This window comes from Paramisgurnus dabryanus, chromosome 18 (assembly GCF_030506205.2).
Source record: "Paramisgurnus dabryanus chromosome 18, PD_genome_1.1, whole genome shotgun sequence".
NCBI classification, from domain to species: Eukaryota; Metazoa; Chordata; class Actinopteri; order Cypriniformes; family Cobitidae; genus Paramisgurnus; species Paramisgurnus dabryanus.
In genome coordinates this window covers 21,692,935-21,712,009 of record NC_133354.1, presented here as the reverse complement: position 1 = coordinate 21,712,009, position 19,075 = coordinate 21,692,935, and the positions used below count along the sequence as shown (strand labels likewise).

Below are 19,075 nucleotides of genomic sequence, written 5' to 3'. Positions count from 1 at the left end.
TAAACAAATGTTTTTATTAGAAAAAGAATACTGTGGTATTTCGAGATAATTTTGTTTGTACATTATGTGTCCTGTCAAGAACAGAAAGATTGTTTGCTTGCTTTTTGAAACGCGTCTCTCCGTGTATGCACTTTTGAGTGCACTTAAACACGTGCACACACACAGGCGGAGGACAAATTCCAAACTCCATAACACCACTAATTAGTATACATTTTTAATGAATTTAGCCTTATATTTTGTAGTTGTACTGTACATAAAAAAATCCAGCCATCAAGATTTATCAAGTATCTCAAATCTACAGCAAATTTACAAACAACAAAAATTGAGTAACTGGGTCCTAATACAGCTAATGTGATCATGAAGCCCATAATCTAAATTATCAGAGCTAATCTGTGTCATATTTGAAGTTTGCTATGGGCTTTTTCAACACTAAGCACTTTATGCTCATTTTCGGCTTTAATTAAATGAAGCATTTATTCTGCATTTTCATGAGAACTAATTATGCATATTTTCTCCTCAAATTCTCATTATTGCAATGCAATGCAAAAAAAAAATGTCATTGCTGTAAAACGCAGTATAGTAATGAAAATCTTAAATGGAAATTATCCTGTAGGATATTTTCAATGCTCAGAATCTGCTTTTTCATGCTTATAATATTTGAGGGAGCTCTCAAATTTCATTAAGGTAATAACCTTGTTTCAGATGTTTCTCCGAAAATTGCTTAGGAGAAATTAAAATATGTAACAACTGTTGAAATACAATAACAGTTTGGAGCCAGAAAATTAAGGTTAATGGTATAAATGGAGTCATCGGACGCACACACGTCGTCGCGGTTACTCATCAGGGCAGAACTTAACTTCCGGTCTCTGTTTGTTTCATGGTTTAACTAGTGGCTACACTGAACTCTGGAACAAATACCTTGCTGAAAATAACAAATGTTTTGATTTCCTAAAGATTAGGGAAGATGGCGATCATAGATCAATGCTATGTGAAGCAAGGTTTGGCAGCCGGTTTGTATTTAACATTGTACGCATTATATTGTACACATCTTACACAGTAATGTTAGCTCAGGGTCGTTTTTAAATGCTTTAGCTATGAGATATGAACTAAGATAATCTACTAGTTGTTTATTTTGCTTGTTATCAGAAATAAACCACTCTAAAATGACTGTGTTGTTATTGATTCTTTGCAAAGTTTATGTTACGTTTGTTTCACGAAAAGCCGTTTGTTTATGTTGTTACTGCTAAAACCGTCTACACTCTTAGAACGAATGTGTTAAAAACAACACAGTAATGTTGATTCTGGAATCCACCCATCTCTGTGTTATTATTAAAACAACTCATTTTGTGTTACTTTAAACACAACTTGTGTAATATTTTATCACAAAATCAACACAAAATCACTCATAATGTGTTATAAAATCTTAACGCACAAAGATGTGTAAATCCGTTCTTAGAGTGTATAGCCAAGTAATTATTCTTTCATATGTAATGTCACATAAAAGATTGTGAAGGCACAAAAAGTTTGCAATTAAGTGAAATTAAGATGGACATTTATAATATATCAGAACTGGGGGTCAAAGTAGGCCCAAGGGCTCGAAAAGGTGAAAGAGTGTGGCAGATGAATGTATACCAGCCAATTGCTTCACTCTGGGTTATTTTTGACCAATAAATATTGGACAGATCACATGCTGGGTTAAAAATGACCCAATGGGTTGTTTTAATGCAACCATGGGGTATGATAACCCAGCATTTGGGTTTAAACAACCCAGCATTGGGTCAATTTTAACCCAGTGGTGTGTTCTGTCCAATACTTACCCATTATGGTTTCCCCAAAATGTTTTGCACTGGCATTTGTCTATTTGTATTTGTTTTGTACAAATGTGCAAAGTACGTTTTGGGATGCAAGACAATTTCAAGAACAAATTCATTTCGACAAACACAATTTAAGCGTCTTTTCACACTTCATGCATTTTCCCCACAACTATTTTGCCTCTGTATGTTGTGATAAGCATTGCTTTTCAAATGAGGTGAGGAGGATGGTTTATTTGCCTTCTGTTGTTATTCAATAATGCCACCCCAGGCTCCAAACAGACAGTATAGTCAATGAATGCGCAACCTCAAGTTGTCTCACAGCCTTTAGCCTCGCACAGCCAAAAATAGCAGGTGAAATAACCTAATCACCATTCGATGGCATGTTGGAGGTCGGCACGTCATCGCAAGAGTAATGCCGGTCTGAGATTTAATGAGATTGTGCCACACAGTCTGTCTCAGAAAACAAAACAACGATCACTTGCTTGTTCTTTTTTGTGTCTTGGCATATTGATTTTCCTGCCACATATTTCCTGTTCGCTGTCCAAGAAGAGAGCCAACGGCTGCACATCCGGCAATTAAATGAAAACATACAATGCCTTTGATAGACTATTATGTTTTAGCCACTTTACAATATGAAATGAAAGGAATTTGCATAAATTTAATTGTTGGAGATATTAGTTTAGCGAAATGTAAAAACTTCCACAACTGTTTCAGACTACAAATTATATTTTAAACAGGAGACATGGTGGAAAACAGCATTACAATTGAAAAGATAAGAGTCTGATCTACTATAAAGATGTACTTCTCAGTGCGTTTATGAAAACTGTGCAAACTGTTTATTCAGAAGGACATTTACATAAAGAAATCATCAAAAATGGTATGATAACAAAACCAGCCAGTTGAAAGGTTCACAAACTTTTTTTTGATCTCCGGAAATGAAATACAAATAAAATGCCATAAAAATGCAGAATATGGCCACTTGAAAATGGTACCCGGTTGTGAAGTTAAAGTGATTTCAAATGATTCACGGGCACATAGCTCACTGGGTTGAAGAACAGGTTATTCAGTTTCCTATGAATTTAACAGATGAAAATCTGTTTGATTATGTCCATGCACCGCAGTAGTTTAGGATCACTGAAACTGACTGCTTTAGGCCAAAACAACTGCAAAACCCCCATGTTTCAATTAACAACCCATTTATGGAATTAAAAGATTAAAAAGCACTGCTAGCGTTCAATGTTTTTAACATTAAAGCAAACAGACATGCAACTTTTCATTATCCCTCCAGGACACTGAAACAGTCACCATAGCAATATGTGCTTTCCAATTGCAAAGGATAAAGTGTGAGGTTCAAAGTGTTGACACGACTTTACAATTAGGGGTGTCACTCAAAGTTGCGAAAAAGTATCAATCTGGGCTACCAGTACACCATCAGAATGCGTTTTTTAGCGCAGCTGGAAACATTATAACCCCAAAAAGGTTTCTCAAGTGTTGTTTTACGAAAACGTGACTGTGCCGCTTTCCTCCTCTTCAAAGCGGGTGGGCGCTTCAGAGCGTCTTTTGTTGCTAAGTAACCTAAGCATTGCTTGACGCTGTGATGAGAACCCACCGGCCGAGAAAGAATTTGGCGCCTATGAACAAGCACTAGGGGTGTGCATTCACAATTCGATTCAATTACGATTCACCAGGTAACGATTCAATTCAATTTGATTCTACGATGCATTGCGATGCATCAGAATTCTACTGTACACAACAAGGCAAATTTTTCATCAGTCAAGTGCAACTATTCTCAACAAAAACAGAAGCTTAGCAGCTTAACTTTAAGACAATGACTATTATATGCATGAGATGAGAATTTTGCACACAGCGTAAGTCTAGTTTCCCATTAACTTCATAGGATCCGAAATGTGCCCATATGTCTGCTTTCCATGGAAAAGGGTGCGTTTTTATTTACCCGTCTATCACGGTCATCTCTCTACGCCTCAGCCATCTTGATTGTTGACGTTATGCCCCTGGAAGTAATTGAAACTTCACAACTTTATTGTCCACTCAAGGCCAGAAAATAAACAGTAACATAATCGATTATGGCACTTGCGCACATTGCAATGCATCGCCGAAACGATTATTGTTGAAATCCCTAACAAGCACATTTGTTAAGAACTGTATATCTGATCATTGTTTACATTTTTATATTTCAAAATAAATGTATGCATTATGTATAAGACCTATATGCATCAATGTGCACGTGCGCATACACGTACTCCCCCACCCCCCACCCCACACACAATCTATAACTGCCGCACCACCACTGTGAATGTTATTACTGTTATTATGAAAGGTTTTTACTGGAAAGGTTTTGTGGATACATGTGTGGGGCGGCAGTGGCTCAGTGGTTCAAAACCGGAAGGTTGGTGGTTCAATCCCTGGCTCCACCTGACCAAGTGTTGAGGTGTCCTTGAGCAAGACACCTAACCCTAGCCACTTAAAAATGAGCTGGATGGCGCCTTGCATGGCTGAGACAGCCATTGGTGTATGAATAGGTGAATGTGAGGCGAAACTTGTAAAGCACTTTGGACGGCCATTTGTCTGTGAAAGCGCTATGTAAATGCAGTCCATTTACTATACAGTTAATAGATGCACATGCGTCACATACACATTCAGCTCTTGTGCATGTATTATGGTTAAAACAAATGTTTTGCAGAGATTTACTGCGTTTGTATTAGCTATTATGGCAACATCTAACTTCACAAATCATGCCGGCCTTCCTGGATTTCATAATAAACATTAAAATGCCAGTCAAAACGGCACACTCGTGTCCCTCACAATAAGCTTTAGTGGCTCACCGGAAGTCTTACACAAATTAGCTCAAAGATACCGGTAAGCTGGCCAATCAGAGGACACAGCAATTTTCAGAACGACAAGCTTTGTACAAAATTAAATTTTGAACCATAAACCAAGCAAACACATTGTATTATACCAAATACAAAAATCACATTGTTTTAAGCAATGTAATAGGTGCTCTTTAAAAAATATAAGGTTGCCAACACACCATCAAATCCCCTGCAATGAGAATATTTGCTAAAAGTTGAGCCACTGAGATTGTCATAGGCACAGACATTGGTATTAGTCACATTCTCCTACAGCCTGACCATGACAAACTCTTCTTTAATGCATGAAAATACATTGCAGACTCTGTTAAAGAACAGTGTTGGCACTCGTGAAGACATCAGCTATGCCTGCAAATAGCCTAAAACAGACTCGCCGCTGTAAGGAAGCAATAAACCGTGATTAATAATTGAGTTTTCGTTCATATAACTTGAGACAAAAGACACAAATGAACCTTCACGATGTGCTACGCTAACCAGAACATAATAAGATATCACACACAGTTTTAAAAGCTGTGGGAGAGAGCTCCTATTTTCCAAAATGTACTGTAACATTAGTAAGTGAGTGCATGCCATGGCAGCGTATAAAGCATCCACCGAGATGTTGTGACAATGCACTTAGAAGACAGCCAAGGCACCATTTTACTTCACAGCAGGGCGATGCAGCGGCAAGGTTATAAGCCCCGTCCATGTGATTACATTTGGCCTGTGGCGCCATACGGGCCTATGCAAATCACATTAAGTCCTTGATTTCCAGGGAGGAGCACGAATGAATTTGGTGACGAGTCGACGCCAAAATTACAAAACCGTTGGATGTTTGCTTGCTATGTTCATTAGTAAAAGATATTCAGAGGCAATTACGTTCTCACTGCCTTGAGGCACCCGATACTTTATGGTATTATTTGTGAATTAGCCTCTGTTAAATTCAGATACAGTAAGGGACATCGCCAAATAAACCCCACACTTATACGATGCAATTATGTGCTTGGCCATAATCGTCCTGAAACATCAACTTTCTCATCCCTGGAAGCTCTAGCTAACAACTTTCCTGCAACACGCCATCCCCGCGGGCAAACGCAATGAGAGCGACAAGCCTTCATTAAAGAATCTGAATTTAAATGTTATTCTTAGCCCGGGGAGCGCTGAAGCCATATTAAATGAATTCATATGAGACCTGGCCTGTAAAAGAACGGATCCGCTTACCCCTGTGCCCGAAAATGCCATCACAAAGGGTCTACTGCATGCGCCACCTTAATTATCAACAAAATCTCAGTGGAAAAGCTCTGGAAATTTTTCCTTAGATTTGCAGATCTGATTACGGCTCATTTGTTGTGTATTTCAAATGTGATGACAGTCTGAAAATATGATAAATACGTAACTGAGTAAGGCAACTCCTATGCAGAACGTGCAAATCAATGATTTTACGTTGGAACTACAGCACAGGAAGAATTGGCAAAAGCTCCTGCGCTCTTTTTGTAAGACTGTCCCTTTAGGATAAAAGGTTGAATATTGCTCATGAATATTGTTAAGTTATATATAAGTAGCCGATATGTGAATATCAGGTGTGGTTAATGCATCAGCACGTTACCGTTAAACTCTGAACAGTGCGGAGTCAGCACGAACATAACTTTACTACTTTAATCAATGGCATTCATTTCCTTAGGGCTTAGATAAATATTAAGCATTGATCTTGGAAGATTATCAAGCACACTGTGGCTTCTCACAATCATTTTTGCAGCAATTTTAGAATCACCATTCCCCATATATTCATCAGAGAAAGCATTTTTAGGTTCTTGGAAACTTCAAGGTTATGGCAGTCGGATAAATTAGCAGTAATACGATGATATAGTACCTTCTTCCTGTAGTGTGATGGCCATTTATAACATTCAGAATAAGGTTAAAGTTTTGGAGAGATAAATCCTATCCAGGCAGAGATATAGATGAGGCATCTATCACAGTGACTATGCGTGGTCAGCTAGGTGCTATGTCAAAAGGAGCTCAGATGCAAAAGCTGCTAAACGCCACCTCTGTCAAAAATGAGATGAATATTGTCCGAATGCTCTCGGTAATATGTTCATCAAATACCTACACCTCAAATATGCTTAAACCCAGCCTCCTATTCAGAAATAACAGTTTGTTGGCAAAATCGACTGAAAGCTTTGTGCATGAATGATGAATTTGATGAACAATGGCGTGCAGAATGACCATGGATCATATTCAAACTTGTGTCCCTTGTGAGTACTTGGACCTGAATACAACCCAAATGTGGCATAATAAAGCTTGCATGCGTTTACAGGGTTTTGCAGCTAAAGACTATATATGGCATTTTGGTTATAGACTAATAATCTTTTCATTGCCATTAAAGTGAAATTACTGAACCTAAACATAAGAGCCTGATCAAATAAATGCTCATTTACAAGAAAACATGTCAGATGCAACCGATGGGCAACCTTGCGATCTCTCTGATGAAGCCAATACGGAAGTGATTTAAACTGCAATTCATCATCTGGCCGCTAGAGTCTGGCTCCAAAAGGTAGTCAATTCCCATAGACCCCCATGTTAAAATGTCCATCTTTAGAGCAGAAAATAATGTTTACAGTCTGGTACAAAATTATTTTTGCTTTGTATAGCTAATATTGCCCTTCATGACAACTGTGAGGGGGTGAAATCTTTTGTAACTCATCCGTTTTAATTTATATAATTGGCCACTTGAGTTACGGTTGAACAGCCACTGCTGTCACAAGACGGGCGTGGTTTTAGCAACCAGCCATCTAAGCTTCACCCACAATCCCACTCTTTACCCATTTTTGGATATCTGTGAGTGATGCGTGGTAAGATGGCAACAGCATTGGCTTCAAAAATGATCTTCAGAAACCTATGGGTGACTTCACCGACACCAGGTCCATATTTTTTTTACAGTCTATGGATGCAACCTTAGAGAGTTTTGCATTTGAACTCCTCAATTTTGAGCAATTGAACATTGTTCTGGACAGCCGGTCACAATCAATTCCTCACAACATTCATCAAACAGTTGGGTTGGTTGGGTCTACAGTACGTACTGTAACTTCGTAAGCATTTTTGAGAAGGCTGGGGAAGTGAGCCAGAATTTTGTGCAGATGAGTATCTGCTGCTTACTTGAATATGACACAGTCCTTCCAGAAAAACGCAGAGTTTTTTGTGATTGTTGCGGGCAAAAATCATTGATCTTGCGGCACGTTTCTTAACTCTTTCACCCCCAGCGTTTTTTTAAAAAGTTGCCAGCCAGCGCCAGCCTTTTTCATGATTTTCACCAAAGTTTAATGCCTTCCAGAAAATGTTTTTCTTTAAATATATAAACATACAATATATCAAATGAAAGAACAGACCCTCTGCTTTCAAACAAAAAAAAAACGTTTCATCCTACCTTCAGTGGTTCTTTTGTAATCAGCTTTTGAATATGGGTAGGTTTCTGCAAAAACACCATATTTTGAGCAAAAAGCAGAGATAATTCAATTTTTGTTACGGACTTTTCATAGAGATCCCATTCAGAGCGATCTTTAAAACAGACACAGACATGCAGCCGGGTTAAAAAAGTTGCGGAAGGGTGCCACCTGGTGGATAATAGCGGTATTGCAGAAAGACGGAAAATCTCGTCATTGGCGGGGAAGCATTTTCTCTTAATTGACGAGATATCTCGTCAATGGCGGTGAAAGAGTTAAAAAATGCAATGGAATATGCGGGATATTTATGCAATTTTATGCGATGACATTGCGGGAACTGCAGAAACTGCGTGAACTTGCAAAAACTGTTTGCAGTTTTGCAGCTTTTCAATGATGTTCACGTCACATAATTACGTCCAGAGCCGGCCCTAGACCTTTGGGGGCCCTAAGCAAAATTTAGTCGGGGGCCCTTTGACCGTTTTAAGTAAGGCCTAAAGAAAAGCAATGACTACCTTATGACTATACTGCACATATGATATCTAATATGCTATTTTTTTAAATGTGTCTATTAAATTATGTTTTAATTATTCTATGTATACTGTATGTTAATGATCTTTTTTGCTGGTCCTGAGTACGTATTTCGTTCTTATGTGGCAACATGTAGCCTACAGAATGACAATAAAAGACCTTGGGGTGGTCCCGGACAGGGAATATCTTAAGACAGGACTCGGCCTTAGTTTAATTAGAAAACATAACTAATTTTAACAAAAATGCCGCACTAAAAACATTATTTGTGTGGATTTTGAGGCAAAACAAAGGGCACTGGTGTATTTTAAGATATGTCAGTGCAAGCTTTTTTCAGTTTGGACAGCTCTTAGCCTACCTTTATTTTAGTCTAGGACTAGTTTAATTCCTTTCAGGGAAACTGCCCCCTTGAGTTCTTGATTTGAGTTCTATGTTTGATGTCTAACAGGAAAAATATGATACCACTGACTGAACTGAATGGCAGTGCAGTGCAACAAACACACACTGATGAACTTGCTGAATAAAAAGACTGATAAAGTGATTTTCACTGACCATCAAAGAAACATTTTTAATTGACACCAGAGATTAAGACGCACAAACAACAGCCTATATATAATTAAAATGAAATAGAGTAAATAGAATAACATTTAATTAAAATATTATATAAAATAATAAATATAATACTTAAATGTTTAAATTTTTCAAATAAACAAAATTAACAATAATATCTAAAACCCAACAAACAAGGTTAATAGTACCTAACATTCTTGTTTGAAATGAGCTAAATCTGACACAAACATAGGTTTGTGGATAATAACAATTCACTTGCAAATAATATTAATAATTGAAGATTAACAATTAACATTGCATTCATAACATTAATCTAACAAAGCTGGCTACTGTATGTCATATGCACTGCTATAGTTTAAATATTAAACACCGAACAGTGACATTATACACTTTTGCAAAGGCTAGTAGGTGGTTTAACAACGGTGCGCTGTCTGGACATGTACCACGCATATGCGCATGAGTTTGTTTACTCTTACACATATAACACTTTAAATTCAGACGTTTAACAATATAATTACACTAATGACATAAATATGTAGAAATGACAATGGCATACGTGAAATATAAGCGTAACAGAATTAATTTACCACGTTAAACCGTTTAAATATTAATTATTAAGCTTAATAAACCAATTCACGTTATGATGGCAAATGTAAGAAAGAGAAGTCAAACAGAACACAGGTTTGGTCATTACCGAAGTCAAATAAGATCCACTTACTTCGCATTTACGCACAAACACGCATAACATTAAAGAAATTGTCCTTAAAGCAACAGCAAAAGTTTGCGTCTTTATCAGTGATCCGGCTCAACTCAACTTTGCGTTCTGTGGGCGGGATGCTCGCCTGCACATAGATCGCGGGCACTGATTGGCTGCTGCGCTGGATGCTGTGTGTCAATCAATCTCGGCAAGAAAGAGATCTTATTAGCGAACTTTCATAATAACTATAATTACAAGTAACAGCCTTTTTAAAATTGCCATAATAATAAATAATGAATATTTATATTTATTTTATGTTACTTTTGATGAATGATTTTTTTCAAACACTAGCTAAGTGACTTTAGGGGGCCCTCTGCTGGCCACGAGGCCCTTTGCAATTGCAAGTGTCGTTTAGTGGCTGGGCCGGCTCTGATTACGTCACTTACGTTCCTATTGCAAAAGGGGACATGGCTGCGCTTGTGTTAAGTAAATACAACATTTTTCAACTTTCTGCTAAAATATATGTGACTTTTGCTACGAAAATGCGTGGATTATGAAATCATGCAAGCCCCGCATATTTTGTGCATGGAAATCTGCAATGTATGCTGCGAAAGTGCGGCGTATTTGAAAAATATGGCCCCGCATAAATATGCGGACTTTGATTGGATGATTATACGTTGACCCATGTGATAAACACAAAATCGCGTTTTTCTGGAGGCACTGATGACCCCAAAAAAAGCACTGGGTTTGTAACCAGTCGATAAAATTAATTTACAGCATTTCATTATGTGTAACACCTTAACCACACTAAAAATGAGTGAAAAACTGGATCACTCCCATTATGGTAAGAATACTGTATATTGTCATTTCCAGAATCCAGAAACTAAGGTGAAAACAATTTCAACATTATTTCAAACTTGCTGGTTTGAGCAAGTCATACCTCATTGTGTAGAGCAACGTTCCATTGTCCACCAGTCGTAGAAGTTTATTGGGTGTGGTCATATTGTGGGCGACCGACTTCTTTCCATTGTGGAAAAAAGTGTCCGGAGTCCAAATCTTGCTGGCGAGCAGGTTGTTAAGCGGAAGGACCTGCATAGGCCCATCGAACTTCAGCCTCTCATCCCGCCAGCTCTGCCTGAAGAACACATCAATCGTGTACTCCTATAGGAGAGAAACAGATTGAGTCAAGACTCCCTGACAGCCCTTTTAAAACTTCACCTCACCCCCCCCAGGTTTCCCCACTTATGCCCTCTTACTGAGAAAGCCTGAGGTTGTGAAGCTGGTCTCCAATCTCTGCAAATGACTTGAGAGTGGAAATAAAGACTTTGGCTCAGTCCTTGTAGTTACATTTTCCTGTTTGGCTGTTCTCGATTGGTCGAGATGCTTTTCTCAGTTGTACACTTCAATAATTCATTGCACTTTAAGGAGAGAAGCGACCCGGTTGATGCGGGTTCCTTAAGGCTCCTTCAAAAGTTCAAACTTGAATGATTGCGTTTCAACTGCTGTCGCTGGAGGCATAAAACAAGCCTTCTCCGAGAGTTATCTCTCTGACCATATTGCCAAAATGGAACAAGGGACACTGTCCTCAGTAAACCTCTGCTCAAAATCACAGTGTTGAGTATCGCCCATGATTTAAGCTTTATGACTGTGGCATCACTGATGACACAATTCTCCACAGGTTTTCTATGGGAATAAACATCAAACAAAATCCTATCTGTTTAAGTTTGCACTCATTTCCAAGTCATTTAATATCAGATAGGCTGCTTAAGTCATGAATAAACAGGGTAGACACTAAATTCTGCACAAGATAAACAAAATCTATATTAATATTTTTGAGCATCATATTAATCACTGGGAAAGGTCTGTAGCTTGTAACCGAGTATGTGACAGCAAACAATTACAGGATGTGCCATTTTTTGGTTTTATTTTGTGAATTACCAGCTGAGTGCTATGAGGTTTTTGTCACGCTCCGAAAGGTTCAATTTGCTGGAAAGATACTTGCGAAGCACCAGACAGAAATCTATGTCGCACAGTCAATCAGAAATGTCAAGAAGCTCTCGACGAAGGCGAAAAACAAGTCCGATAAAAAAACATTCATTACAAATGCTTTCTGGCCTTTAGTACAGTTTTGCCACAACGACAGGAAATCACAGGGAAAATATTCCTGCCCGTGTAATGAGTGGCAGTTCCCAGTTTGAGTTTGGAGCATTAATATGTGTATGCTGCTCATGTGTGTCTCTGTACATCATTTATTTAGTAAGCTTCAGACGTCTATCTAAAGTTGCTTGCGGATTAAAATTCTGCGTGTGTGCGTCTGTTGCTAGAACTTCATGAGAAGTGAAGAACAGAGCGATAGTTGACATCAGGTGACGTCTAGGCATGGGCCGGTATAAGATTCTGGCGGTATGATAACCTTTAGCAAAAATACCACGGTTTCACGGTGTTGCGGTATTGCCATTGCAACACTAAAATGTGTTATTTTCAAATGCCAGGTACAATAAAGCCTTTAAATTATAATATGCTTTCAAAACATATATAATATTTTCGTAATATATATTAAATGTAAACATCAAATCAATCACATGACTTCATGATTTAATGAATTTTGTATAAACACAGCTCATACCTTGGAGACGGTATCACAGAACATTTTAGTGGTTTTGAAACCTTGACTGTTTTAAACCTCGGTATACCTTGAAACCGGTAATCGGCCCATGCCTAGTGACGTCTACATCTGAAAGCATAGAAATAAGGAGCCTATCAGTAAAAAAAATCCATGTCAATGTTTTATTAAGAAACTATACTCTTTAAAAAATTGCGATGCCATAGATCAACTTTTTTGGTTCACCATAGAACCATTTTATCAAAGGTTAAAGTATTTCCGCTTAAAGTAGCCTAAGGTTCTTTATGAAACCATACAAAAACAAAAATGTTGAGTGTGGCATGGTCGTTGGTGCCAGACGGGCCGGTCTGAGTATTTCACAATCTGCTTAGTTACTGGGATTTTCACGCACAACCATTTCTAGGGTTTGCTAAGACTGTTGTGAAAAGGGAAAAAAATCCAGTATGCGGCAGTCCTGTGGGCGAAAATGCCTTGTTGATGCTAGAGGTCAGAGGAGAGTGGGCCGACTGATTCAAGCTGATAGAAGAGCAACTTCGACTGAAATAACCACTCGTTACAACCGAGGTATGCAGCAAAGCATTTGTGAAGCCACAACACGCACAACCTTGAGGTGGATGGGCTACAACAGCAGAAGACCCCACCGGGTACAACTCATCTTCACTTCAAATAGGAAAAAGAGGCTACAATTTTGAGCTCACAAATATTGGCCTGGAAAAATGTTGCCTGGTCTGATGAGTCTCGATTTCTGTTGAGACATTCAGATGGTAGAGCTGGAATTTGGCGTAAACAGAATGAGAACATAGATCCATCATGCCTTGTTACCACTTTTTACTGTACTAAAATGGATCCCACTCACCAGATCTCAACCCAATAGAGCATCTTTGGGATGTGGTGGAACGGGAGCTTTGTGCCATGGTTGTGCATCCCACAAATCTCCATCAACTGCAAGATGCTATCCTATCAATATGGGCTAACATTTCTAAAGAATGCTTTCAGCAAAAGTTTGACATTTGTCATTTTAACTTACTTCTTTATATATTTGATATATTACACAAAAATTGTTAACTAAAAATTTAAAACAGTAAATTGAAATGACTTGCAGTGATTTAAGATGTATCAATAGTCATTCTTACATGACTAATATCAGCCTTTGTGGCCGTGCTCTTACATCCGAACAGTTGCCTTTACATTTCTTATGAATTCACTCATCAGAACCACTGCTATGCACAGTGGGCAGCGTCGACGTACTACCTTTGAAAACACCTGCAATCACGACTGACACAAACCGTCTAAAACGCCCTTAACACTTGTCTATATTAAAGCAACAAAACCATGTGAAGCCTTAATTTACAGTGAACAATGACTATGAGCTGTTTTAAATTCAAGTGCAACACGGCCAATGACTGGTACTAAACATTTATTGATGTTTTAATTATTTAGAATATTTATTCTTACATTTCAATTTCAATGTCTTCATATATAAAAAAAGTTATTTACTTTACACTATTTTATTGTCATTATAATCAGTTACATAAAATCATCTTAAAATGACAATAAAAATGTTTATTGCCATTATTTCTGGGGCAATTAATCGACTTATAAAAGTACCTATTATGAGAGGCCTACTGTAGGCCTAATGCATATGAGCACTCTTAAATATGCAGATCTGATAAAGAAGCAGCTTTTTTAACAAACAATCTGTTAAGTCTCTTCAGGGCATGCACAGTAAAATAGCACATAAACAACTGCAGAACCCCATGGCGATGCAGTTTCACGTCTGGGACCTAAATGTTATTTTTTCATTCCGAGCAAGTGTTTCACAAATGCACAGATTACATGTTTGGCGTGTGCTAGAATGTGTAGCATAGAAACTAAAGCGGTTCACGTTACCCTGGAGAACGTACATGATCTACAGGGAACAGTAAACTACCAAAATGAGTTATTCAAGATATTAAAAAACAAAAGAAAGGACAGTACAGGGCACTGGCTTATGCATAAGGCATACCAGATAGTATTTCACATCAAAGTACAAACAAATTAAAGCAATGCAAGTATTATAATAAGAGGTGAAATTGAGTGAAAACAACAGATCGCTGAAATAAGCCTCGAGCCGTTTTAATTGATGGTGTAGCAGACCTCTCCCATGCTGTTTTTCTTTGCATATATCTTGCCAAAGCATTTTATAGTAAGTGTCTGTAAGACTGCGTGTACTGTATACATCATGTAAGATTACAGTAAAATTAGCATAAACATTTCTTGTATTTACCGCATTGCTGCTTCAGAGCAAATCAGTATGGGATGAAAAACAGCAGTCCGTTGAGAGGGATTTTAACATGGTGAAAATTACGCCAAAGAGCAATATTGACTTCCAAATGTGATCAAACTCAAAGAGAAGGTTGATTTAGACTGTATGAGATGGCCTAATACTGTTATTTTAGTCAGATTTTGTAAATGGGTGTCATAGGGTATCATCTGCCAACCCAAAATTTTAAAGAAACAACAATCAACACAGAGTAACAGATGTGGTCTCTTTATAGCAACTGATGAATATGCAAAAAAGTACACAAAATACACATACAAAAACAAGGGTGCCATAAACTCTACTGTTAAATGAAATGTCTTACAGATTGAAATGCAAACATAAAACACACCGATGATGTTCTGTTGGCACACTGCAGAGATGCAGTCAACATCCTGCTGACAGGGTGGGTAAATAAAGTACTGGCAAAGAAGGTCATTGGTCCATTCACAACACTGACAGCTAAACTTTATTTCACCCAGGTAGATGTTCCTGGATTAACATCATATCCTATTGTGTGTTCACATTAAAAGCGAAAAAGATGTGCACATTGTGTTATTGCTTTTAGATTACTTGTGGGATTTCTCGTTTCTCACTTCACTTGCAGAAATTAAAACAATGCTCTTCTCCATTTTCACATAAAATTGGACTGGTCAAACAGGAAATTGTCAATAAGCTCTTCACTGATTGGCTTGCAAGACAACGCGTCATGCGTATTTCATGTTCGAGTTAAAAGTTTTCAATTATGCCTATTCGTGTCTTTGCATTGACTTTGTATGTAATTTGGTGTGTACTTAAGCCTTTGATTTATAAGACTGTATAAGATGGCCTTATTGTTATTTTAGTTAGATAAATGAATGTCATGGGGTATCATCTGCCAACCCAAGATTTTAAAGAAACAACAATCAACGAAGAGTAACAGATGTGGTCTCTTTATAGCAACTGATGAATATGCAAGAAATTACACAAAATACACAGACAAAAACAGGGGTGCCATAAACTCTACTGTTAAATGAAATGTCTTACAGATTGAAATACAAACATAAAACACACCAAGACACGCCGATGATGTTCTGTTGGCACACTGCAGAGATGCTGTCAACACCCTGCTGAGAAGGTGACCAATAAAGTACTGGCAAAGAAGGTCCCTGGTCCCCCATTCACAGTACTGGCAGCTAAACTTATTTCACCCAGGTAGCTGTTCCTGGATCAACATCAAATCCTATTGTGTGTTCCAGTGGCTCGTGACTGCTCTTCCGAGGGGCGCAAATTCAAAATAAGTGTTCGGAGTGTCATGTGTGTTGCTGTGTTTTCAAAATATGTGTTTGTTGCGTCATGCGAACCATGTGCATCAAGTGTTTTGTCAAAATAAGTGCCTGCTGCAAGAGCGTCAAAAGCGTTTATGATAAAAGAGACGCTAACGTTCACAAAATACACGCAAGACACTCCCTTAACAGTAAACTCTGATTACACATGAGATTATGCGAGTATCTGGCAAATCTCTTTTATCATAAACCCTTTAGACGCATCTGCAGCAGGCACTTATTTTGACAAGACACGTGATGCACATAGGTTCACATGACACGTCGAACACATATTTTGATGGGCTACATCCATGTTGTGACGAACTTCGCATCGTGCATCCTCGAAAAAAGAAGTCACTGGTCGCCACTGGTAAGTTCACACCAAAAGCGGAACAAATATGCACATTGTGTTACTTGCTTTAAGATTACTCGTGGGATTACTCGTTTCTCGCGTCACTTGCAGAAATTAAAACAATGCTCTTCTCCTTTACATACACAATTTATTTGTAATTTGGTGTGTACATAGAATTAGGGATAGATTAACAGATAGATTATGTGGTCACTGTAACATTTTCATGTCCTAGAAAATGTTCCTGTCAAATAAACATGACTCGTTCAGACCAGCCGGGGTAGAGGCATCAAGCGCGAGTGATTTCAATGTTAAGTCAATGTGAAGACGCGTTGAAGTGCATCTGGAGGTCTCCACGATCCCATCTGTAGATATGATTCTGCCTCATGGCGCGAATTGAGCGTTGCCGGGGGAAACGCGCGGGTTGAATATTTTGAACTATGGCGGAAAAACGTGCCGCGTTAACAAATCAGGAGCTTGCTCTAGTAGTGACATGAACAAAGAAAGCGAGCGGAGTCGCAGAAGCCCCTCCCAATGATGCAAATTTCCGTATGAATGTCTCAATGACTAGAAATTCATGCACGGCTTTCACGCGGGAATAAAGCGAGTAAACTCAAAATGTTCAAGCGGCAAACTAGACGCGAATTTGAACCCACGTGTGAACCCACGTTAAGCCTATTCAGCTCCAACCCAAAAAATTAGCCAGTGCTAACATCTTGTTGTTGATACAAATGCTGGTCAAAGTCCCAACGAATAATTGTTATTCTTGGAACATTTGTGACCCTGGACCACAAAACCAGCAGTAACGCCGCATTCACACGGTCCGTCAGCGTTAACGCTTAACGGAAGGCTTGTCTGAAGCGTGGCCAACAGCCAATCACTGTGGCCGCAACACAAGCTCCGGTCTTCCATAAACGTAATTGGCTGGCTCTGCCTAGGTTATTTGCATAAGGCGATATGACTGGCTGATGCACGCGTTGCGCTTGAAAAGTTGAGAAATGTTCAACTTCTGCCGTGAGCAACGGCACTGACGCGGCGCCGACGGATCCACAATTCAGTTCGCCAACGCTTGACGTCACCCATTAAAAGTGAATGGGAAGCGTCAACGCTTACGCCCCGTTTGAATTTGCCGTCAGTCACATAGGTATATTTTTAGAACAAGCTACAAATACATTGCATAGGTCAAAATTATTGATTTTTCTTTTATGCCAAAAATCATTAGTACATTATGTAAAGATCATGTTTTATAAAGATATTTTTTACATTTCCTACTGTAGATATATCAAAACTTTACCCTTACAACTGGTTCAAAATTACAGTCATGATAACAAACCATCAGCTCTTGCCCCAATTACAGTAATTCTATATATGTTTTATGAAAAATGATACATCCAAGACAATGAGACACGCAAGGCCCTGAAAGCATCTAAAACTGTTTAAATTCTGTGCCTGGAATTATAACTTTAACCAGCCACTTCTACTTGAAAATGAATAGTCATTTTTGGAAATCAAGTAGCAGAAAACTTGTCTGTGTACAATGTGCACATCCTTCTAGAATGTCAACACAGTGTCTAGGAATAAAAACTGATCAATTTACAAGCATGCAAACTGTCAGACCAACTGTCTGGTGCCATGCAAAATGCTCTAATAGGACCTGAATTGCCTGCGAGAACATGACAGCTCTCAGCTTTAATGACACGATTTTAATGCACTGCTATTCCATACAGTATACCTGGAAATCACACATATGCCAGACACTGTTAGCAAAGAGTAACTGTAAAGTTAAAATTCATGTCTTGCTGTGGCAGAGCTTTAGTGTTACTCACCAGGTGTCCGATATGAACTCCTGTTTCAACAGTGCATCAGAAAAGAGCAGTAAGTTATCCAGGGGCGAACAGGTTTCATTTTAATGTAGAGCTCCAAACCTTTTTTTATACGTTCCTCACGGACCAATCCCATCCCTTCGTCTGAAATGACCTACTTCCATACTGTATAGTAGGTAACAATCAGTATGCTTCATGAGTGGTATGTGCGAAACCTCAATATACGACAAGTATGTGAGAAGTATCAATTGTTTCCCCCAAGTTTTTCCAGTTAACATCAGTTGGACACGTTTTTATCCCGTGAGGCCATGAAAGCTGTGAAGCCGCAAAATTAAAAATGTAAATAAATTAAAATTACAGATGAACTGGGATGCTGGGATTTTATCTTGCCCCAAGTATTGTTCACATCACAAACAGTACTGTCAACCATACTAGCAAATGTATTTCATCTATGCCAGGATCCAACAGTGATAAGAAAATGATGATACGTAATATAATATAAATTATTACCTTACCCTAATGTTTGATGTACTTGAAGTTGACACTGCTACTTAATGTAATCTTACGTTTGAAGGAGGATGTGTATCCCGAAAATAACTCATGATAGAAATGACATCACCATCATCACAGTGTTTATAGGAGAAAAAGAGATGCACCGATGTCCCTAAAATTGGGTTTTAATGCTACACTGTCAGAAGTAAAGTACAAAACTGTACATTTTTGTCACTAGTGAAACCTTAAAGGTTTCTTTTTGGGTGAGAAACCTA

The 19,075-nt window shown here is 38.4% G+C and overlaps 1 protein-coding gene across 1 annotated transcript in view; it reads right to left on the bottom strand.

Moving 5' to 3' along the window:
* gabra3 (gamma-aminobutyric acid type A receptor subunit alpha3) overlaps positions 1-19,075 on the bottom strand; it is a 211,946-nt gene that overhangs the window by 98,553 nt on the left and 94,318 nt on the right. The window contains exon 5 of the mRNA XM_065287272.1: positions 10,851-11,071. Within this exon, the coding sequence (XP_065143344.1) occupies positions 10,851-11,071 (221 nt within the window). The remainder of the gene's footprint in view (positions 1-10,850; positions 11,072-19,075) is intronic.